The sequence below is a fragment of the Chiroxiphia lanceolata genome, chromosome 1 (genome assembly GCF_009829145.1).
Source record: "Chiroxiphia lanceolata isolate bChiLan1 chromosome 1, bChiLan1.pri, whole genome shotgun sequence".
In the NCBI taxonomy this organism is placed as follows: domain Eukaryota; kingdom Metazoa; phylum Chordata; class Aves; order Passeriformes; family Pipridae; genus Chiroxiphia; species Chiroxiphia lanceolata.
In genome coordinates this window covers 133,725,546-133,749,939 of record NC_045637.1, presented here as the reverse complement: position 1 = coordinate 133,749,939, position 24,394 = coordinate 133,725,546, and the positions used below count along the sequence as shown (strand labels likewise).

The window sequence follows — 24,394 nt, the reverse complement described above, 5'->3', positions numbered from 1 at the left end:
AGCTGCCATGTTGCTTCCTATGCCCAGCTCTGTGCTTGCTGGCCTGTGGTTAAGGAGTAGGTTAAAATGGTTTGCACACTCTGATGTTGTGTTAAACTTAGGTGGTGATAGATTCTAATTTAGAAAATTTTAGTAATTTATTCATCTTCTAGCTCACTTCTGTTGCCTATCATATCCCTTGCCTCCCTGGTTTTTCTTTCTTCATTTTGTTCTTGCTTCATTATATTCCTCCTATCTCCTTTCTGTTTAACTTTACAACCCCTATGAACAACTGATGCAACCCTCACGTCCTCCTGATTTACTGTCTCTCTCTTGGTAGCTCTGCCATCTTTCTTTCCTTGCTTCTCTAGCGTCTCTAAACACTGAGTTCAGAGGCAAGCTATTGATATTCCTTGTCATGCCATATTACAAACCCAAAGGAAATTTTAGCTCAAATTATTTTGAAATGAGGGATTATAGAGAAAATACCATTTCAACCCTATCTGATTTGTATGTCCCGTGTGTGTTTTCTCTAGCTAATAAGAAGCCATACGATGAATAACTCCATGACAAATGGAAATCCCTGTAGCTCAGACTTACCTGCCGGCTTGCATCCAACGCTCCCGACTGCAAGGCCCAGGCTGACACAGTGTTAAAGGCTTTCACAACCCTGGCGCCTGGCAGCAGCTGAGCAAGGTACTCTGCATTGGATTCAGGATACTGGTTTAATTTTAAGTTGTTGCTTATGTCCACCACAACTTTTCCACGGAGAATTTCTGCTAGTGGTGTAAGGAAGTTGTAATGTTGCCTCTGGATTGCTATAATGACGATGGCAGCTTTCTGTGCTGCCTCTGTGTGGCTCAACACCTCTGCATCCTTGGGAATCAGGTTTGATATCTGGGTGCTCCGACTTCCATACACCACGTGGTAGCCACACTGAATCATTTTATGCCCCAGAGCTCGTCCAAAATCTCCAGTTCCAAATATGCACACTGTCTCTCTTTTCTTAGAAGTGTTAGGAGCCAAGGCCATCATGCTGGAAGAATTTGTATTCATCTGTTAAAAAAAAAGTAATAGGAACAAACTAAGCAAAACATGAATCTCTTGAAAATGAAAGGCTAGTATCCACTCTGGAAGTACAGCTCTCAGGAATCTGAGAGTTTTCTTGCTGCTTAATATGGTTCCTGCACACTCTTCTGAATACACACTCTCAGAAGATTTCTGTACAATTTTTAAAAGAACAGTCTGAATACTCACTTCTCCACCTCTCATATGGCACCCTCTTTTCCATTAATTTTATGGATTTTAACATTCAGCTGAACTGTTGCAGTGTTCCTCTCTCAAAGGGAAAACAGGAGGAAAAGACATTGGAACACAGAGAGTAAGGGTAGCCCATATTTCAGAGTAATTTCTGCTTAGTTATGCTATAGAAAAGCATTGAGGAGGAGTGTGTTTCTAATCAGATTAGAACCTGGAAGGCGTTTTTCAGAATACTTGAAGAAGAGATATTATAAAATATAGCTACAAAACTATCTGTTGTCCTCAATATTTCCTTAATTCAACTAGTCAGTACCAGTTTGTTTTATTGCTGTTCTGCAATTTTCTGAAGAATGTTCCGTGAAGCATTTAGACAGTGGACTTGGAATATTTCATGTTGAACATAGATTTATATATTACTCATAATGAAATTCTCTTAGAAATTTTTATATATCGCAGTACCTGGTAGATTCCAAGTCTTTAATGTATTATCCATTCAATAGCAGTATGTATGTTCTGTACTTGCAGAGTGAGACCCATGATACAAACACACAATCAAAAATGTCGAAGGTCTTGCAGTAGGTCCACATGCTGTTTTCCCTTTACGAAACTCAAACCAGACAACCTAAGACCTCCAAGAGGAGACCCTGAGAGACCCCTCTCTTGAACTGGCCATCAATTTGGTACTTAGAGCAGCAATTTAATTAGCAGGAGCCCTGATGGTAAGTCTTTCGCTGCATCACAGGTAACTGTCCTTATTAGAGCTGTGGGAATAACAGATATTCTAATTTGCAGGAAAGAAATACGTGAAATGGTTAGGTAAACACAAAACAACTGCTTTACTTCTGCTATTTAGGAACATTAATCTGCATACATTAATCTGTGAAGCACCATTCAGAATGCTGAAATGTAAACATACTGCCATTTAAAAACACTGAGATTATGATCTTCACTTCCTTTTGTAATTTTCTCTAGTCAGAACCGTTTTTGCTTTTTAAAAATCTGGCATGATTTTAAACTGTTTGACCCAAACCTTGCATATGTTTGGTGAATAAAAAATCAAGCCTGAACTTTCCCCTACCCTGCCATGACCTAGAGATAAGGGCCATAAGTCAAGGATTCAAACATCCATGGCCTATGCTGTAGGGTGTAAGCCTTGCTAGTGAGATGGACACATAAATGCTTACTCTAAGAATTGTATATGAAGATTTTGGCTTGGACTACCTCTGTGTGTAGCTATGTAGCCCTCAGTTGGCATCAGCGCCTGCTCAGCACCATTCTCGCAATGAGCTGCGGGAGTCCTGTAACTTAGAGAGCTGCCAACAGAGTTGCTTTTGGTCATTAGGGGAAGGTGTGGATTCAGGCAGAAAAGGGCCTGAGTATCTGCGTGCTGGAGGATCTGTGTGGCTTGAACAGGTCCTGTTGGCACCTTTGCAGCGCAGCAAGGTGTTCACCCCGGCTCTGCTGAGCTGCAGTCCCAGCTATGCATGTGCATCATCAAGTAGCACACTGAAAATGAAAATAAATCCTCATAGATTCCCATCTGAACGTGTCTTGAATATCTGGGGACTCTGGCACATGCATAAAATTGCAAGTCCTCTGACATATTTGAAAATCATTCTCTGAGGGGTTTATTAATGTCCCACAAGGCTCTAATGTGACTAACACTATGAATTTCCTTTTTGGGGATGGTCTGTATTTCAAAAAATAGAGAAGAGTTGCATATGTAATATTAATAAATGGTCCAACTCAATACCTAATAAGGCTCAACTTTCCTTTATTAATTTTTCTTTTTAACAAAGTAGGCTCCTAGCTAAAATCAAAAGTAAAACTTATTTGTAACACACAATCATCCAGTTGAAAACATCTGTGTTTGTCCTCAAGAAATCCTTAAGTTATTCCTGAGTGAACTATGCAAATCATTTTCCTCTCCAAAGTAAGACTGGAAAAACACCCTCCAAAACTCAAATGGATGTTATCAGGTAATATATTTGGTAGATCAGTCAAGTTATATTTTGCTTGACCTTAAAAAATATTTATTATAGAAATGGATCCACCAGCAAGAAATAAGTCTGTGAAGTGCTTCCATTGTTCACTTATACTGAATATCTCATTTGCTAGTGAACACTGAACTCATTTTGCCAGAGAAGAGAAAAAGAAGGAGATGAAAAGAAAAAATTAATGGAAGGAACATTTTTTCTTTCAAAATACAGTTTCTTGAAGCGCTATCTAAGATGTAAAGGGAATGTAGAAGACATAGAAAGCTGAAGAGAGTAAAAGTTTTCTTTAGTATCGGTGGTCTAATTTATCTTAATGCAATTTTTAACAAGTGATACAATTTGCTTGAATAAAGTAAGCAGAATTTACCTTTTCTTTTTAATAATTACCTAATAGAGATGCCCATAGCTGTTTTGATGGCACATATTGTATATTAGAAACAAACTGTTCACCAATGAACTTTTAAACAAATTAAGTATATTGTAAAGCTGATAGTAATTTAATAGCGCATCTGCTACTTCTGAAAATCACATTTAAGACAAGGCAAGTTTGCTTTTAAATCCCAGGCCTTCCGGACCATGCCTCCTTCTAATAAAGACAGAAATTAAGTTAATTTTCTCCATAGAATCCTACTTTTCCTTTCTTTCAACATGTCTTTGTGCCAGCTGGCTGTTATTGAACTAAAAGAAGGTTGTGGGCTCGGCAGTGAACTTCTGGAGGTTAACTCAGGCAGTAAGTTGCAAGCATATAGAGAGCACATAGAAAAATTCTGGATTTGCTCTGTGTATTTGAAGAAAATGCAGCATCTAATGGCAACTGTGTGATTGTGAAGTCAAAAGAATGGACTCCCAGATTCATGACAGTGATAGCTGCAATGCAAAAGGATAGTAATTTTCTATAGGACGAGGTGTTTTATTGTCATGTCAGTGTGAAAGATGGGAAGCAGAAGTATATCACAAGGGACACAAGGCTTGTTTAGTAACTTGAAGTTCAGCCCAAAGGCTGGCACTGGGCTATCAGTCAGCAGCTGGTGGCAGTGGGGCTCTGCTTCATGCCCATGGATTGTGCTGGGCTCTCTCAAAACACCAGAGGAAAGCAGAAATACCAGCAAAGAAACATGCAGTAACCACTGTCTGTTCTTTTACATAAGTAGCCAAAGATTAACTGAGAAAAAGCCATAAAGCTTTGTATCCACACATAATGTTTTTGCTTATATCCATTCCCTTAACATGAGAGCACTAGGGATGCCTTTTGTTATTTAAAAGGTAATCCTTCTCCTCCTCCTTCTTGTACACTGAATGATCCTGTTTTAAGGAAAATGGTGGCAATCTCTGAGTTTATTTGGTCAGTAATAATAAAAGGAGGTGCTGAAAGAAAAATAGAACCTAATTGCAACACTGTCATTTTTACCCATTGCATAAACGCTTAGGGGAGGTGAATGAAGAAACAACGTTTAGTTAAGCAGTTATAGGCAAATGCTTTGATTATGTAGGGAATTGAATTAAGACAGGCACATTGCTTTGCACTTGGGCAAAAGGAGGGATCCTAGCAGAAGCAATGCCACAAATAAAGTACAGTGCCAAAATCAGAAAGGCAGAGATGGGATCAAGACATAGATTGGGATAGATAATGGAAAGATCAGAAAGATGTGACATGAAATGCAGATGGAAGATCAGTGGAATGATTCAAAAGTTAGAAAGACAAGATGAAAGGAGCAGGAAAGAGTGATTTTACTATTTACATTTAAAACAGAAGCAAAACAAGTGGCTCTGGTAGTGATCTCAAGGGATTGTCTAGTCCACCTCCTCTCCTAAGGCAGAATGAACTGTGTTTAAATCAAGTCTGACAAATGCTTGTCTAACCTGTTTGTAAAACCTTCCTGTATTGTGGATGCCGAAGGCTTCCTTGGCTTACTGCTTTCTCAGCCCTTCTATTAGGCAGATTTTCCTATTAGCAATCTGTATTGCCTCCCCCACAGCAGCTGTCAATTTATCCCCCCTCTCTTTGCAGCAGCCTTTGTTGGACATGAAAGCTGTTACCATTTCACCCTTTTCTTCTCTAGATAAAAGAGTCCCAAATCTTTCCCTGCAACTTGTGCTTCTGAGAGTGGCGATCTTTCTCATGGCTTTCTTCTGATCTTTCTAGGCTAAACTGCTCCAATTGTTAAAAGTATGTTGCTGAAACTGAAAGCAGTACTCTTGCAGGACATCTTACCAGATACTAGAAGGATTGCTTCACTTGTGTCACACATCACATGTAATCCTGCTGTCACATTTGTCTTATTCACAACATAGCTGATTCATAGTCAGCCTGTGATGCATTAAGGTGATGAGTGCTTTAACAAGTAGTGTGTGTGGCAACAGGAACCATGATGTGGAGTGCAACAGCTGATGCTGAGCTCATGATTTCCACACTATCCATTTGTCAGAGATTGCCACCTTGGACTAATTCTACTTAGCTAGCTAGCAGCTGCAGTGCATTTGAGTCCAACTAAAACATGTCTTCTGGCTGAGATTTTGTGGAAAGGAATCTAGTTTCGTATGTTTCAAGAGCTCTCTGTGTATAAAGCAAAGCTTGAAAAGTGACAATCTGCTTCTACATCTCATCAGAACAGAAATACTAATGCAACGGCATCCTGTTACACCCAATCCTTTAATTGGACTGCTCCCTCGCCACTTATTCCATCCTTGATTTCTGCAGTGTTTTCCAACTCAGAGCTGCATTGTGCAGTCCCTGTTGCATAGCACCATATTTTTTCAAACTGTAGCTTCGATTTGCCAAGATCATTTTGATTTCCAAGCCTGTCCTCTATCGTACTTACAGCCCTTTTCAACTTTGTCAGATTGTCAGCTTTCATGAGTATAGTGTCTATTCCAGCATCTATTCCAGCCTTTTAATTAAATTCTGGAACAGGACTTTTGCCACGAGAGACTCCCTGTATATCTGCAATAAATGCAGTCTTTTACTTTGATAATATTTAGTGGAGAGACTGAAAAATGTTTCTTTTGTTATTTCCACAAAACTTTACCTTATATAAGGTTAATCTGAACTGCATTTTCCTAGTTTGCTTTTGAATTTTTTTCCTGACACATAACATACTAAAAACTTTGCTTATGCCAAGTTGTATTCCCAAAACCTACTGTCCTTTTATAAGAGGAAACGAGGTTTGTTTGAAATGATTTACTCTTGATTAATCCTTATGCCTATAGCCCGTTTCTTTCTTATGTTCTATTTGCTTCCTCTACTTGTTTGAGAATTGTATTTAAATTGATTGGGCCGTAATTCCACACCTCCTCTTTCTTGGTACATTTAAAGATAGCTGTTATTCTTGCCTTTTCAGTCTTTTAAAACTTTATCTCTTCCACACAATTCTTAAAGATAGTTGTTTACAAGTGAGGAGATGCTTCAGTTTTCTCTTGAACAGTGTGAGGTGAATTCCATCAGCCTCGTTAATCTCAGGTCATTTAACTCACCTAAGCAAGGCCTAATCTCTTTCTTCTGTCATTTAGCAACAATTTCCAGCTCTTTGCTGCTGATATAAACCCTTTTATCATGGTTGACCCTTCTAGTGAACAAAGAGCAAAATAGACATTACAAAGTTGGCTTTCTTGGAGTTGTTAGTCAATAGCTTTCTCTCAGTTGAGCGGTGGATCAATTCTCTCCTTGATTTTTCTTCCACAGTTCATGTTTTTATAGGAAACTTCTTGTTATTCTGTATGTACCTTACTAATTATGTTTCTTTTTGTGCTGTGTCTTTTCAAATCTTACCAATATATCAGCACAATTCTGTGCTTGTCCATAGATTTTGGTTTCTGTATGCTATTAGATTTTGAAGTTTTGGAAGAACTGACAGGTCCAGCTGCATGGCTTACTTCAGCCCTTGCTCTGCGTTGCAATCTTTATGTCTCTACTTTTAACAGTCTCTATAAGCAGCTGCCAAATCTCCTGACCTTATTTTCTCCTCAAATTATACTTCTCATGGAATATCACTATCCCACCTTCAGAGTCTAGTATATTCTGTTTATTATTCTGCTAGGTGGACAAATCCATTTTTGAGCACTTGATGTTGCCTGGTGGCCTGTGCTGGCTCCCAGCTGTGACAGACCCTCTATATTTTTCCGTCTATCATTTTCCAAAATCTTCTACTGGGATTATATTCTTTTATCTTTTGACTCAGGGCAAAAATTTAGAAGACAAAGCAGGATATAAGGACTGTGAGAAGTGGCCGAAGTATTGCCAGGAATTTGATCCGCTGCCATGTAAAAGAAAGGTTTATAAGTAGGTTATGGTATTGTCTACTGCAGGAACTAGTCCCAAGATTTACAATGCTGATCCGTTTATCTTTTTTTTTTTCCCCTCCCTTTTTAAACTCATTGTCAGAATCATAATCCCAAAGGTGGACATAAGGATTAAAAGCAGAACAAATATTATGGGAGCATAACTTTAAAAAATGAAATTTCAAAGGCCTTCTTTCTAAGTAAACAAAATATTTTTACTGCTATTTCCTTGTAAATAACAGCAAGGATTCTGTTACACTATGCAAATAATAAACAGTGAGAATGGCCCCTCTCTCGGGTAGCTTGCCATTGCTCTAGTACAGCATTCTGGAGGCAAATAAAGGTTTTGCCATAATTCATCTTGCTCATTATATAGAATTCTCGGGGTAGATTCAGCTGCGTGAATTCATACATAGTTACACAGAAACCATGACATGTAGATTGCATATTCCAGCAGTTCTGTGTAGCAGGATATGTGTATGAAGTCTGTTTTCTGGGTTCACCTTTCTAGATAAACTTTGTTTCTCCAGATTTCAAAAGGGTTATTTTTCTGTAATGATGGAGACACACTTGGATTGACTTTGGAGCTTATTAAATTTAGTCCATTGCACAGCTGAATTCTAATACTATCTTGCTGCATGAAGAAACTAGTTCTTCCCTCAGGTTTGCTAACCTTTGGTGTTTAACTCTGCTGGTACAACAGGGACATCTGGAATAAGCAGTTTGGATTCAGACTATACCTTCATTTTAAACTGCTGACATGACTTTTACATCTTGCTGTAACTCCACTGGTCTTTTAACGCAGAGGATTTAGCTGTTTCTGATTATTTTTTTTTTGGTCTTCTGTATCGTCACTACAGCAAGGATCAGCTGAACTTTCTCACACACCATCCACGTATATTAGTCCTCAAGTCTCTGCTGGGGGTTTCTTCCAGTCAAAGCTCTGTATCTCTCTGGTCAGGAAAGCATGCAGTTCCTCACATGGATTCAAGAACTTGCTTACATATTTTGAAACACACAGGCAGGGCACATGGCATCTCATTTCATTAAGAGGTTTGCAGCCTGTCTTTTACAAAACACTTTTAAAACAGATTCTCACCACCACTACAGACAGAAAGCCCTGCATGCTATTGGACTTAACGTGATTACTCATCCTGAACTTGCTGGGCAACTGTGAGCTGATCTTGAGTTTGCATTTAAGGCTGAACTGGTGAAACTAAACTCTTGCCCCAAGTCCTGCTGACCTTCCTCATACCTCTTTGAACAGACCAAGCAGGTTTAATCAGGTTTGCTTCCCTGATGCCTCTGTGCACACCTAATCCCTCCCTACCTGATAAACATACATCCTTTTCAATCATGGCTGGGCTGCACTGCTGGTGACTATGGTGCTTTGACACCAGCCTATAAACATGTACATAAGCTGGTGGCAATGAAGAACAGTGCCTATGATTGAGAGTGACAAGCAGTGGAAACAGCCAGGGTCTGTATTTATGTATGTATGTATGTATTTATTTATTTATATCAACCCTCTTTTTTTCATTACTTCCTTTAAGCTCTGTATACCTGTGGATGGGCATGGTGAACTTGAACCAAAGGAGTAAATGTGTACATATTTTTGTTTGGATTTATAGTTTTTGCACTGATGATTTTTAGTTTCCCATGCTGTTGAGTTCTCCAAAGTTAAACAGTTTCTTTCAGGAATAGAGTTAATTGTCATTATTGTTTTAAATATTTTTTGCATGTACTGGCAAGTAGAAGTCATCCACAACTGCTGTTTTTTTTTTTTTCTAAATGAAACTTCTGCTTTATCTTGTAATCTATGATCAAAAGGTGTATATTAGACAAAAATACCCTAATTCACTAAAATTACATATAGTAATTCATTAAAATACATGCTTTTTATATATATATATTTTATATTTTACAATAGAAAAAGAGAGAGACTGATGCTTCATTTCTTACGTATGTAATACTGCAGCTTTGGAATACTTTATGAAGTATTTCACACATGCATAATATACAGTAATTCTGGTTTAGCTTGGAAAACAGGTGAAATGCGATTTAAAATTTCTCCTTGGAAAGACATGTGCACTACTTGGAGGCAATCTCATTTACTTTAAGTTTCATTTTACTATTCCCACAGAAAGAGAAAGAATGCACTCTATAACAAATACTGTTTCTCATAAGTTGACAGCTGTGGAACCAAATCTGCTCTAAATTATAAATTGCATTTTCTGTTTCTTGATACACCTAAAACTGAAAGGCACATGGCTAAACTACTCTCCCATGATTAATCCAGTACTTAAACATGTAAAGAAAACAGCAGAATAGCTCCAAACAAATGTATTACAACAAATTATTCATGATTTTTCTTTCAAGCAAATGAATATCTGCTGCTCTTCTCAGCAGAAAATCCTGGGCTCCAAGTTTTGACAAAGCTGATAAAAAATTAATTGTTTGAGACAATAAATCCTCCTATGGAGGACATCGCATCTACCACATCTTCACTTTTTATCAGGAGTACACTAAAGCTGCCTGGAGGCTCTTCAAACAGATGAAGTATCGTCCTAAATAGATGTGCTTAATGTTGTCTAAATCATAGCAAAGTACTGAGAGGGCTGGAAATCTCACCACCTCCAGCTGCTCCCATAAACCAGCTATAACTTGAGTAATTTCCTCAGTCTCTTCAGGGCTGTTGTACTGTTCTGAGGTGTGTAGGTATTAAGCTTTAATCCAGCCTAGTCAACTGCAAGAAGAATGAAAATATTTCTTAAAACAGCTGAAGGTGAGCAAGTGTGAGAAGGAGAGACAGACCTGCCTACAGTGCAGGGTGCACTGGGTTTACCCCAATTGGCCCAAAAGATGTGCTGAGACCTTGAAAGACATGCTTGCAGATACACCATGCATGGAGAAGCACCCCTTGCTCTTCTGCAGTCCTCCCCTCACTGTGAAGCTATTCTTTCGAGCATCTGCCATTTAGAGACATTAACAAATAGCTCTATCTCAGAGAGAAATAACACTAAAAATAATGAAGCCTGGCCTCCTAGGGGTTTGTGTTTCTTGGCTGATTACAAGCGCTGTTTGAGACTGTTTCCAATCACAGGAGATGACTCCTAGAACACTTCTTCTAGTGGATTTTAGGTATTTCAAATGTATATAGTCAAAGTCTTTAATTTTTCAGAACTTTTCTGTGGGGTCTTCAGCTGCCCTTTTTCATGCAACATATGGAAAGGAGAGCGCTCTGCCCTCGTGGTACATTTAAAATCATCACTAAAAAAGTTATTGAGAAACACACAAACATAAGACGCTCACATACCCCTCCATGAGCAGAGAAATCTCACTTCCTGCAGAAATGAAGCTAAAATAATGGACACCCTAAAAAATTTGTGATGTTCATACACCCAAATGCATGTCTGTATCACCAAAAGAGAAGGAAGCAAGTGAGAAATGGCTTTCAACTGTGACCCTCTGTTATTGTGGTCAAAAGTCATGGAGGACGAGTCAGGGGATATTTTGCAGGAAACTTTTATTGACAGGCCATCAGTAGCATACACTAAGACTGGAATTAGCTGGCATTACACCAGCAACCCGCTAAAACCAGAGCTTCAGAAAACTAAAAATGCAAGAGTTCATGCCACATATTTATTATGAGCTCTAGGAGTGCGTGACAAGCCTGACTCTCTTCCTGTTTACAGTAATGAATTGTTGGTTTTCAGTTAGCTCGTGTTTGGATGGAGTTGCACAAGTGAGAAAAAAAAAATGAAACCCAGTTGCTTCATAAAACCTGTGATAAAAACAGAGGCAAGGTGGCTGCTGTGATGCAGTGACAGTGTTCTTGGCTGTCCTATGCCCTTAGAAATCTCAGGAGTGAGAGTATGATGAAAGATTTAAGGAAACGGAGCATGAATATGTATTTTCCATGCCAAAACAAATTAATGTGTGTTCACAACATGTCTTGAATGGGGCCAATCAGATTTTACAGAAAGTTCATTAACCTGTGTTCTTGCTTACACTAGCTTATATACTAAAATGCATTTAAAGACATATGATTGAATGACAATCCAAGACAGTAGATAACTTTGTCAGCTCCCTTACTCACTTAATGTGAGGTATATTAAATGTGTTTACTTGCTCCTTTTGGTTTCCTTTATGTGGACTTGAACATTTTCCTCTCCCACTTGAGTAAAGGCAAGTGACATCTGCAGAGGCATGCCTGCCTTCAGGGCAAAATGAATACTGATATTTTCAGATGAAATTATGTTCCTCACAAAAAAAAAAAAAGAAAAAAGAAAAAAATAAAACAAGAAAAAAACCAGTTTTAAATGCTGTTGCATTTTTCAACAAGGTAAAATTCTTATCAGGCAATCTTTTAAAAACTAATTCTTTTGCAAGATGGGAGAAGTTCTCCTTACTGAGCCAATGATTTCAAGATGCTTCAAGCAATAACCTTAACCTATAGGCTTTGAAAATTAATTGCTGAGAAGCCTGAATTTAGAAACATGTTTTTAAAATAGAAAAACCCCCAAAATAAAACAGTACTGGGATTAGTAAAAAAATTACAGAGCTGTTCAGGGCAGCATGAAAGATCTACTTTGGTTTTTTTTATTCTAATCAAAGCTCCCTGTGAATTCAGCCCGGGTTTTGCAGATTCCTGAGCTGCTGCTGCTGATTTCCTCACCTGGTAAGCAGGGATGGGTGTGCACAGCAGTGGGACATTACCTTGGCTCCCAGCCAAGATGGTGGTGGTATAAATGACACCTGTCTGCCAGGGTACTGCCTGTGAGGCATTGCTCTTGGGGCACAGTTGCCACCGAATTGCTTGTAGTACAGCCCATGGCAGCCAGTGTTATCCTGTGCCGTGGTTCACTGCACAGGGGCACAGGAAACCTTACACAAGATCTCTTACAGATCCCTGCTACCTGAGTGCTCTTACGCAGAGGGTGCTGTCTGTGGAGGGAAATCGCTCTGGTTTTTGTCTTCTACTTTCTCCTGGGTCTCAGTCACTGCCTCTCTCTTGTTCCTACCCCTGTGAAATACATGGACTCAAGGCATAAGTCACCCTCTTGGTTCCGCACATCAAGACCATGCAATAAGCTAGAAAGGAGTGAAGCAAAACGTGGGTATTTGGGACATGGTGTAGAGCAGAGGCAAATGAAAAGCTTGTGTGTTCTTACTAAACTTAGCTGAAGAGCAAAGAAGAGGGTGCCAGGAGGTACAAAACACAGTGTCATGCTGCTTTTGTAATTGCCTAATTGGACAAAATAATTCCCTCCTGCTGGGTGACCCTCTCTTGCATTTTTAGCAAGGAAATGCAATACAAAATGAGGAACTGAGTTTTCTGAATAAACCCATTGTCTTTTATTCGATTACCATTTTATGCTATTACTATTATTGCATAATTATCCACTTGTTCTGAGTACTTGTGTTCTTTTTACACATTTCCTGCTCTCACAGTCATCATAGCATGGGACCACCCAGAGCAATCCTTGGTCAAACATTCCTGTGCTCTAATGATGCCAGAAAGTGTTTTGCTCTTTGGCAATCAACCTCTCCACTACATTTCTTAGCTCTTAAGGCTTGTTTATTTAGATGCCTCCAGCTCACATGGTGCTATCACTAAAGGATTGGTGACAGGCAGCAGTAAAACACTTTGATCCCAATCACCAGGTGCTCAGGTGTAACTCCTCAAGTGTAACTTGTCTGAACTGGGTGGCTGAGCCATTTCAGTATTGATCAAGTAGTATGTAGCAGATTATTATAATTAAACACCTTTGAACTGCCAAGTTATATGAGGCTCTGGTGCAGTTCAAGTTGCAGGATTCAAATGAAATTTAGTAATGTTCTTATTTTTTTAGGGATATCATGCCGTTTATGAGAATGTTTTTTTCTGAACATTCTGATTAGTCCTGGTGAGGCTGTTCCACTTGAGAAAAGCACATGGAGGGAAATCATCCAGAACTAAGAACCTGTCCTCACTCCTGATTTAATCTTAACTTCATATTTTCCTAAGCAAGTCATGGGAATGCATCTCCCAGTGCAAGGTTAGACCTAGCCTTTCTCCTGACCCAGGGTGATCTGCGTTGCTCTGCCAGCGCAACACGCGAGGCAGCTCAGTCAAGCATGAGAAGAGCAGTTCCAAGCTGGGTGTCTTGAACCTGTCTCAGTATACTGCTACCACCAAAGTTAGAGCATTTCTCCTGTAACCCCACCAGAAGTCACCTCAGTAATTTAGTAAAGTTAAAAAAACCCAAAAAGTCACTGTTGCAATTGTATGTCCAGGGCTGTACTCAGTAGTCACTATGAAATTGGGAAGCAGCTTTGTCAGTCCTCTAATTAAAGTCTTTGCCAGCAGCTGTTCCTACTCCCCCTCTGTCCAAGAAGCACCAATATAACCAGTGCTTACCTGGCCTGCCACCCACTGAGCACCCTGCCCAAACTGCTGCAGCAGGTAGGAGACCTGTCAGCAGCAGCCCAGGAAGAGCTCACAAGGACATTTGAGAGTGCACCCCTTTGTCACAGCCCTGCCTACGACACCAAGTAAGTGAATTTACTTACATTGTTCAGTGCTCTCACTAAAGGGAGTACATGTTGAAGAAATCTTGAAAGAGTATGTGGTTCTAAACAGTGATGTCAAAAGAGGGAAAAAACCCCTGGGGTTTTTGCTTTAGAGCATGCAGGGACAAAAAGACCCTACGCGTTTGGATTGGAATAGGCATGTAAATGTGACATTTAAATATGCGTACCTACTTTTTCTTCACCAAAAAAAAAGCTTTCAAACACCAAAGTCAATATACATTAAAATCTAAATAGAATAAAAATGACGTCAAAATGCCAACATCTCTAAAATGTGCCACAGAAAATAAAATGTTGAAAAAGTTGCAGTTCCAGTAACTAAGTTCAAAATGGGAGAAAGGGTTGGCTTAAATATTGAAGTTACCAAATAAACAGCTTTTAATAAAAATAGATGGGGAAGCAGTGAAAAAGGCTTTAAAATATGTAGATTTTAATTACCCTCCCTGAAAGCCTTAGTTACTGTCTGTGTTTTTGAGGAGGGTCTGTGTTTTTGAGGGTCTGCGTTTATATGGAGGAACCTGAGCACTCAACACCCACGCTGATGGGGTTTTTACTTTGGACTAGCTCTGGTCTGGTCCTGTGATCTTAATTGCAGTTAGCTGTGAGATTGTTTTGTTTCACCCATGAGCAGCTGAGGTTGCATGTCCCCAACTGCTCTGTCATGTGAAACATGACAGAATATCTGGTGAAGGGCAGCAGAATAATTCCCAAGTGAACTTCTGCTCAGAAATAAAACACTAATGTAGGTTACACACTTTGTGAATAATTTCTGAACACAATGTAGACCCCTTATGTGGTCATTATTTCTGCCTGTAACTAAAAGAAGTAAATTAAAAACATGTCATCTGCCTAAGAATGCACAAATATGAAAAGTGCCTAATATATTTGTGTAAGAAAATTCCAATATGGAGGAAGAAAGTACAGGGATGCTTGATTTCTCAATGGCTGTTGCAATGTTTTGGTATGAAGTTCAGTGCTACTTCATGCTAGTCTAAATCGTTGCTATTAACAAATCTAGGAGCTTCAGAAAGGCCACATCTAAAAAAAGATTTACATCTTCCACTAATTGCATCATTTTATGAAGTCTCAACAGACTTGAAAAAATTGGCCTTTCGTCTGAGTGACAGTTTGTGTTCCAGATTTAGAGGGGATATGAAATTTCCTATATCAAAATTGAAGAACAGTTCTGACAGCTGCAAATGTTCTCTGAATTAATAATGTGGAGCTGATATAAGACAATATTTAAGAAAAATCCATTTCCTTCTGCAGCATTGAAGCCCCTTACTTATAAAATATTAAACAGGATTAAAATTGGTATGCTGCCTGAATGGGATAAGAAAACTTGAAATCCACATATAAATCCAGAGGAATCATTAGTTCCAACTTTTATTAGTTATAACTTATAATTTGGGGAAAATCAACACCCTGCGATTGCTACTAAAATTCAAACCAATATTTTGGCTCTGGCTTAGGAAAGGAAATCCACTTTCTAGATCCATCATTTAAAGCCCACTTCCAACCCTTATTTGCAAAAGTTTTCTTGACTTCTTTAACTATAGCAAATACCTCTGGAAGATTAAATAAACTTGTTATCTGATATGTAATCTCTCTGAATACTAATTGACAAATATGAAGCTCTGGTTTGTCCTAAATTTACAAATAAAAATACTTTCCTATGTCTCAGTGCTTCCATACATCAGCTTTTAGTTACAAATAGGTTGTATAATGTCAATAAAATACCAACAGACATGGCCTAGATCTGTGGGTTTTTTGTCTACTAGGGAGAAACACTGGGGTAAAATTTCATCAGAAGACTTAAAAATTTAAGTTTGAGCCCACCTAAGCTTCCCAGGTCAACAGTTTAGCTGTTTTGTTCCCATTTCCCACCTGCAGAAATGAGAGAAACTTGTGTCTCATTTATATAAAACTCACCTGTGCACTCAACCTGATGCAGTCCTCCTAAGCAAGCCAGTGCTCTCCGAGCTGCTGAGATGCTGTATGTGCTGGACCAAGAGAGACCTCAGGAGCTGCAGAGAAGAGTGCAGAAACCCTGGCAGCCCATCTGGTGTTTATCTAGTGGAAGCCGGGGTGAGTGCACGGGGAGAAACAGATGAGGGGATGTCGCAAGCCTTTTCTGTCTGCGCAAGTTGAAAGAACTTCCCGTCAAAGTCTCAGGGAAAGTCCCAGACCTTGTATTTACAGCTGAGGTGAAGCTGTGGTTGCTTTTGCCATGCTGGCACTGACTTGCCCCTTGGCTACTGGCCAGACCTAAGGTTTGGCTGCCTTTCTCTACTCTTGGAAGCCTAACCCGAGAATTGCAGAAGCCAAGAATGTTGTAGAAGCACAACAGCAAATGCTTGCCTGGAAGGAGAGCTGCTTTTTTTGTGTCTCGGCTCTCCTGTGCCATTTTACCTGTGAGTAGGGACAATAGGAATGTCACATTGGAATGAATGGAATTTGGCATGGGGATGCTTGAAAGTACGTGATCTCTGAGATTCTCTAGATATTCTTGGTAGCTACAGCCATCCTGCGGAGCCAGAGTCTGCAATGGATATGCATTGAGAAATGAGTCTTTAAGGGATAAGCTGCTGTGAGGATGCAAATTTTTTGACGTTACATATCTGTTCAGAATGGGACATAACTCCAAACAGATGACTTGAGCATCAAGAGATCATTGCACTGGATCATAGTCCAGATGAGAGAAAGGGTCTAATACAGTCCCACTAGCATTGATATTTTATAAGTTTGAAAAATGAATTGGAAGGGATTTAAATAATATAGCACTCTAGACTTGCAACCAATGTCTGCCATTAAAGAGGAAAACAAATAAAAAAAAATGTTGTTACACAATCTTGCCTTTGGGAGACTTACTGGAAACTAATTAAGAAAACACACTAAGAAGGAAAAGTCATAGAAAACATAAAACATAGAGGTGATTTCTAAAAACAAAAAGAGAGGAGAAGAAGTTGTTTCTTTCAGAACAACTTTTAACTGCACTAGGACTGAAGAACATGTATTTGAGAGCTTGAGCCCTAGAGAAGGCATCAGGTCATGTTTGAGACTTAGGAGAGGAACAGTCTGTGTCACTTGTACACTGTGACAAAGTGTGGCACTTGAACAACTGGAAAAGATCTAGGAACTGAAAAAGGTAATATCACTTCGGAAGAGGTTGGAAGTTTCAGCAAGGCACACATGGCATATGCAGAGCATATGACCTGGCTCAGAATGTCTTACAGGAGCAAAGGCCACCAAGGCAGTGGATCTGTCTGGGGATAGTAGTAGTACTGATTTTCAGGTGACAGATATACTAAGATGCTGCCAAAAGTTGTGTTATTACACTTAAATTAAAGGGAATGGAAAGGAAAATAGTTGAGTCACAGAGTTTAAAACCACTAGGCTAAGTCTACAGAAGATATATGAGAAATAAATGTACAAATTCTTAATAGATGGAAAAAAGGGAAAGTGCAGTGCAATTCAGTGCATCAAGGTGATGTAAGCATTTAGATCCTGTGTAAGAACACAAGCAAAAAAAGCTGAAAATAATTTGAAGTCATTTTATAGTGGATCAATACCTTATGAATACTAAAAAATTCAGGAAAGCATTGAATTGTCCAACAATTCCCACACCTATGTGATCCCTTCACACTGAAAGGCCATGCTCTAAAGAGGAGCAGGATATGCGTATCACTCTGCAATGACTGGAAGAATAGACAGAATAGTTCTTGCAGTTATAGAAAAGATGACTGAAACTCCTTGTTTGTCCATTGATAGACCTGAAGAAACAGAACAGGTCTGTTACACTACCAAGGGGAGATATGGTCAGTGACAAATACCTCTGTCCCTCACACATCATGGGGCTCCTGGCAGGTATTCATAGTAGCAAAAATAAAAGGGTGGGGGTTTTTTGAACTTTCTGAAGCCTTTGTGAGCTGCACTGTTTTCTCACATGCCTAGTTAGGCTGCAGTTGGCACCCAAGGAAAAATGTGATAAATTTTTCATGCCTTTCAAGTTAGTAAGATTTATACAGATGGCATTTAGATTTGGTGAAAAATACTGGCTGAGAGCAGCCACAGAAAAAATTGTCTTTCTGGGCTGAAGCTGGACAAACAACACTGTAAATACTATGTAACACAACTAATAACATACATGAAAAAAAATTGGCACAAACCCAAGTAAATCACCAGAAAATATTCATCAATATGTATTCTCCAACAGTATTTGGATGTTGAATTTTGAAGAGAAATATGTACCTAATGTAGCTTCTGGAGAGTGCTGTCATAATCATCTTACATGTAATTACTGAAAAAATTGAGAAAGAAGGAATTAATTAGACATTTCAGACCTTAAAGTAAATCATCCATGGAGGATTTCAGGGCATATGTTGATGTAGTCCTTCTAAGCAGTGTGGAAAATAATAATAAAAAAAGATTGTAGTAGTTTATGAGTTAACAAAAACTTAGGTATACTCACAGGGGAAAAAAAAGAAGATTTAATCTCAGTCATGGAAATAAACAAAACCATACATTTTTATTTACTGAAGGCCAGTGCTATTTGAAACTGATTGTAAATCATAAGGAATTACCAAACAGAGCCTGGCCAACGGTTATTTTTCATTATTTTTCAGTTATGGAGTGTGACTTGCAGCTTCAATATATCCTTGAAATTGTAAGCTGGATTTCTAGAGAATTTGACAATGGAACCAAGTCCAGAGAGATATTTGTTCATCACTCTTATTACAACAGTGGTTACTGAGGCTGAGATGCTTCAGAAAAAAATTCATATCATAAATGCAAGATTAAATTTATCCTGGAAACATGAGAGTGGTGAACTCAAAAACAGTACTGGGGAAGATTTTCTAAAGCATATATGCCAATAATTTCAAGATTCAAATGGGTAAGGAAAAGGCCAGGGACCTCTTGTACATGAGTCTCAGCTTAGCAACTGTGTTTAGAAGGAGAATAACGTATATCCTATGTAATGTGGCCATGGTGATCATAGAATCATAGAATCAACTGGGTTGGAAAAGACCACCGAAATCATCAAGTCCAACCCTTGATCCAACACTGCTGTGGTTACTAGACCATGGCGCTAAGTGCCACATCCAGTCTCATCTTAAAAACCTCCAGGGATGGTGAATCCACCACCTCCCTGGGCAGCCCATTCCAATGACTGATTACTCTCTCTGTAAAAGATTTCTTCCTAATATCCAACCTAAACTTCCCCTGGTGGAGCTTAAGATTGTGCCCTCTTGTCCTACTGCTGGTTGCCTGGGAGAAGAGACCGACGCCCACCTGGCTACAACCTCCTTTCAGGTAGCTGTAGAGAGTGATGAAGTCTTCTCTGAGCCTCCTCTTCTCCACACTGAACAATCCCAGTTCCCTCAGCTGCTCCTCATAGGACTTGTGTTCAAGTGCCTTCACCAGCCTTGTTGCTCTTCTCTGGACCTGCTCCAGCACCTCAATATCCTTCCTGAACTGAGGGGCCCAGAACTGGACACAGTACTCGAGGTGTGGCCTCACCAGTGCTGAGTACAGGGGAAGAATCACTTCCCTGGATCTGCTGGCCACACTGTTCCTGATACAGGCCAGGATACCATTGTCCTTGGCCACCTGGGCACACTGCTGGCTCATGTTCAGCTTCCTGTCAGTCCAAACTCCCAAGTCCTTTTCTGCCTGGCTGCTCTCCAGCCACTCTGTGCCTGGCCTGTAGTGCTGCAGTGGGTTGTTGTGGTCAAAGTGCAGGACCCAGTACTTGGCCTTGTGATGGCTGTACCTAGTCAAAGTGTTTACAGAAAAACAGGAAAAACCCTGGATCGTGAGAGGATGTGATTATTAATGCTTTCTGAGTGTTTATGATCCAAACCATTATTTTTCTTTTTCTGAGGCAGTCTTACTATCTATTACTATTGGCCCCTGACAAGAAGACTCCAGCAAACTGTAGTGTGTGTCAAGGTTTTCTCCTGCTCAGCCCAAAAAGCACGGAAAAAGGAATTAAAATACCATGTAGATGTATACAGACAGGTGAATTGCACCCATGTAGATGTCATGTGGGGTTCCGGGAGCTGCTGGTGCTTCACAGGCTGTGCGATGCTGGTGGCAGAAACACCAGCTCCAGCACAGGATGAACCCTGGGCCCAGGAACATAGGGCTGCTTCTGGCAGGGTTGCACAGGTGATGGGCTGGAGGGTCCTCCTGGCCCTGGAGGACGAAAGGTTAGGGCTGCTGGTCTGCACACATAGCTGGTTCCAGACCTCTCTCCTCCAGGCCCTGGAGACACTCTCTCTGGAGCAGGCAGTCTGATGTGGGGAGTGCCGATGTGCTCTTTCCTCCATCAGCACCAAGGGCTTTGCTGTGACCACCCTCTACTGATCCCTGCAGTAATCTGCCTTTGGGAGACTTTTCTGGGCTGCTGGTCTCCCAGGACCTTGTCCAGACCTGGGATGGGGAAGCAACCAGGACCCCTGAAGCCACAAAGAGGCAGGAGCCACAAAGAGGCAGGCACCCCTCCTGCAGAGCCTCCAGTTGCATGTGCAGGTGGCAGCTCCCTGCAGTCCCTCCTCTGTACCTCCTCTGGGAGTACTCCCTCCCAGTACTTCTCACAGCTTCTGAATCCTCTCCTTCTCTCAGCTCTCAGTTTTTGCCTCACCCATAAATCACAAGACCCATAAATCACAAGACCTGCTTGCTGATGTTCTCTTTACTCTGGCCACTCTGTCCATCACTGCCACCAGAAAGGCCGAGTGCAAGAGGGGGAATGCTGAAACCACTGGGCTTGCCTACCACTCCTAGATGGCCAACTACCCTGACAACCCCCAGCAGCCTGCTGTGAGGGGTGTGCTCTTCTTGGTGTCCATCTTTGGGGTCCTTGTCATACATTTTTGAGCTCTCATCTCTCACACTTCACCTTCCTTTTTTGTTTATTTCATTTGTTCTCATATCATACTTGCCTGTGCTCCTTTTTTTAGGGAAAAAAAAAAAAGAGCAATGATGTTACAAAGCTGCGTGTTGTTTGTAGGAGGTTGTTTCCCCAGGCTCATAGTTACTGTGGAAGAAGAGATGACAACCTTCTAAAAAAACCCAGAAGGGAAAGAGAAGAAGAGGCACAAAACCTGTCACTTTGTGCTGCAAAATCTCCATGAGACAGCAAACTCACACTGAAACCGGGAGACCCAGGACACACAACTAGGCTATCTGCCCATGAGAGAAGCAGTCCTTGTGCCCTAGGGGAGCCAGCACGCCCACAGGGACACCACAGGACACCTCAAAGGCTGATGGAAATTTACTGATAAATACAACCTCAAGGCTACTGATAAACATCTGTACCCCTCAGCTGTATCACTTTTTGAAATATACTTATTATTATGTTTTCCTTAGCAGGGAAGGTATAGTCAGGGGAACGTACGTAGAAGTTTTAGCATCTGAAACAAAAGTTCTGACTATAGCATTTTAAAGCCTGTCTTTGTTGTGTGCAACCTTCACAGACAGACAACATAATAAACGAGATCTTGTGCTGGGGGCTTATTCTGAAGTCCAAGTTTGCATAGGTATTCAGGATGGAAATCAACACATCTTTGAGGATTTATGCATTAGAGATGACAAAACATCATCAAGTAGACTAGTTAATCCTAATGTCAGTGATACCACAGTAAGATGCATTTCTACCTGAAAGCAGGGCATGCAGTAGCATGATTTAAATATAAGCTTTGTCCTGTATTCTTTGCCCCTATCATGGCATTTCTGCACAAAGCATAGTTTCTTGGGAGTGAAGTACTGGGTCCTTAGTGTTTAGGGGTAGCTGACTTGACGTCAGCTTTGCCAGAATCGGGAAACAATATTACCCTTCACAAAGTCGCAGATACAGGTGTCACTGTTAAATCCGTGGTTTTCTCATACAATGGTACCATCATTGGTTGGAAACAATTCAGAGTAACTTCAGTGAAACTTGATTAAAAAAAAAAAAGAGGTGTTCAGGAGACAGATCAAATAAAGCCAACAAACTTTCTTGTACTTTGCTTGACTATTTCCTGTGATGTTTCTCTTGTTTCATGTGCTCAGATGGTGCTGCTGACAGTATTTGCTATCAATTTCTACAGAGTGGGAGTATCCAGACCATTACTGTGCATAAGCTCCAGAACTTTTGACAGCTTTAGTTTTCTTTCCTGAAAAGTGATTTAACTGTAAAGACTGTGAGGGAAGCACTGGGCATGCAAGCTGGTGAGAAACACATGTTGCTAGAAGTTGCAGACCAAGATAAAGAGCATTTCATAAGGTACTCAGTGAGTGAAGTCACAAGCCAAATATATACATACAGAGGTTCAAAGCTAAGGGAACGAGTGACTTTTTGGAGGAGACAGTCATTTCTACCTTCTTTCTTCCTATATAAATCGCTAGGCTCGTCCAGCCTGTCCATGCTTCATTGTGATCATCTTAGAAAGTGTTTGAGAAGGGACGAACATGAGAAAGGGAATAATTTTTCTTGTCTTAACTGAGACTGACACATGGGTGGCTGAAAGTCTGTAATGGCTGAAACATTTTTCCGTTTGCTGCTCCCAACTTGGGCAAAGCCAAATTCTCTCTTAGATTCCTTCCTCTAAAGTTAATATTTTCAAAGGGACTACACTCAAATATATATATATGAGATGTCTCAGGTTTTCATTGTATCTCATTAGTTTTCAATGTACATGTGAAGATCAGTAAAGATGATCCTATAGGGACCTCTTACTTGTAATAATGTCAGTAGGAGATGGGAAAATGTAACTGTATAAGGTTTTACATTCTTGGTGTTATTTTCTATTTTTTTGGCTACCTGCCATTTTGGTTTTTAAGTGTGGGAATTAAAGGCGCTGAAGACACATGCAGCTAAAACCTCATGATTTTTTATGCTAAATAAAGGTAATTTTGTTCAGCTGGTGTTTATCATCTATTTACAGAGTGACACTTCCATTTTTGAGATGATAATACCGTTCAGCCTTCCTTGCTGTTTCAGCAGATAAAGTTACCCTGTGACCAGAGATAGCTCTTGTGCATGCATTTGTGAAGGCTGCTCTGGATTCCTGTTGCATTCAGGCTTGTTGCTTTGTTTCTAATTAGTCTTTTCTTAAATTGCAACAAAAATGTAACACTATTGCTCACTTAGTTTCTGGGAACATACTCTGCTAATGACAGTGCCTACCAGGAGGCCAAAATATCCCCCAAGGCAGTTATTGTCTGCTATAGAGAATGCAGGATTTTAATTTCCTAGCATTCCACAGATAAATTATACTGTGATTTTGCATGACATGGAAGACAAAATACTTGCTGCTGAATTATTCTGTGAAGAACATTTAGGTACAGTGAAAAAAAAGCATGAAGTAAAGCACACAGAAATATTTCAGTCAATGGCCCAAAGCAGAACCTACATTCTGAGCTTCTGACTGGTGTATTTTGTATTTGGATAAGTGTACTTTTCCTTGGGCTGTGGGGAGGTACAAACATTGCACAAAAGTAATGGTGTCTTACTGGGAGTGCTTTATGTCTGTAGAGTGTCCTCAACAACTGGAAACATCATAGTCTGAAACTCACAGGAATGGGTGCTGTATTTTAGATTGTGTGTTAATGCCCAATACAATTTCAAAATGAGGCTAGGAAAAAAAGGTAAATTTAAGAAATATTTATTCACAGACCATAATGCCTTTGAACTGAAATCTGCCTAGGCTATGTTGAATACATCCTTATGGTCTACAAGCCCTGAATGTCATTCCCTTACATCTAGTGCTTTTTCTTAGAAGAATTTACAAACATCCATAAGTCAGGGAGGATGATATTTTTTGCTTTGTAATTCTAGCTGAAGTTGCTTCCATTCCATGAAGCTAACCTGTCATATTTAGAGGAGGTTAACAAGAGGTGTTTGATGTATTCTGGAAAGATTAATACCTCTTTTGGAGGTTTATATACCTGAAAAATGTTGTAGATCTTCCAAATGAAACTATTTTTAAAATTTCACTTAAAAAAACCCAAGACCACTGTATCCTTTTCCCACATTTGGGATGCAACCATATTTGGAAATTTAGAACTGCTTGTGAGAGAGAAAATAAGCTACAGAACTTCTACCCATAACCATACCAGACTATTGTTCCTATTTATGTGATGTCTTTACAGCTGCTGTCTAGCTAATTAAAAAATAAGCTGCAAGGAGAAATATAAACCCTAATAATAGTGGAAAATATAGAAAGGTGAACCAGTCAATTTTATGGACTCAGAAAGACTACAAAAGCCCCAAATGCATTCTGAGCAACTCACTCCAACAGCTGAATAATCACACCACTGGCATA

General features: G+C 39.9%; 1 protein-coding gene across 4 annotated transcripts in view; it reads right to left on the bottom strand.

The window, feature by feature from the left end:
* The window catches only part of STEAP4 (STEAP4 metalloreductase), a 62,896-nt gene that overhangs the window by 4,066 nt on the left and 34,436 nt on the right, over positions 1-24,394 (bottom strand). For 3 of the 4 annotated variants that reach the window (XM_032708825.1, XM_032708808.1, XM_032708833.1), the window contains exon 2: positions 580-1,035. In XM_032708825.1, coding sequence (XP_032564716.1) covers positions 580-1,035 — 456 coding nt within the window. Of the gene's footprint in view, positions 1-579; positions 1,036-16,016; positions 16,272-24,394 lie in introns of those variants that run through there. The other variant, XM_032708817.1, reaches the window with a different exon arrangement.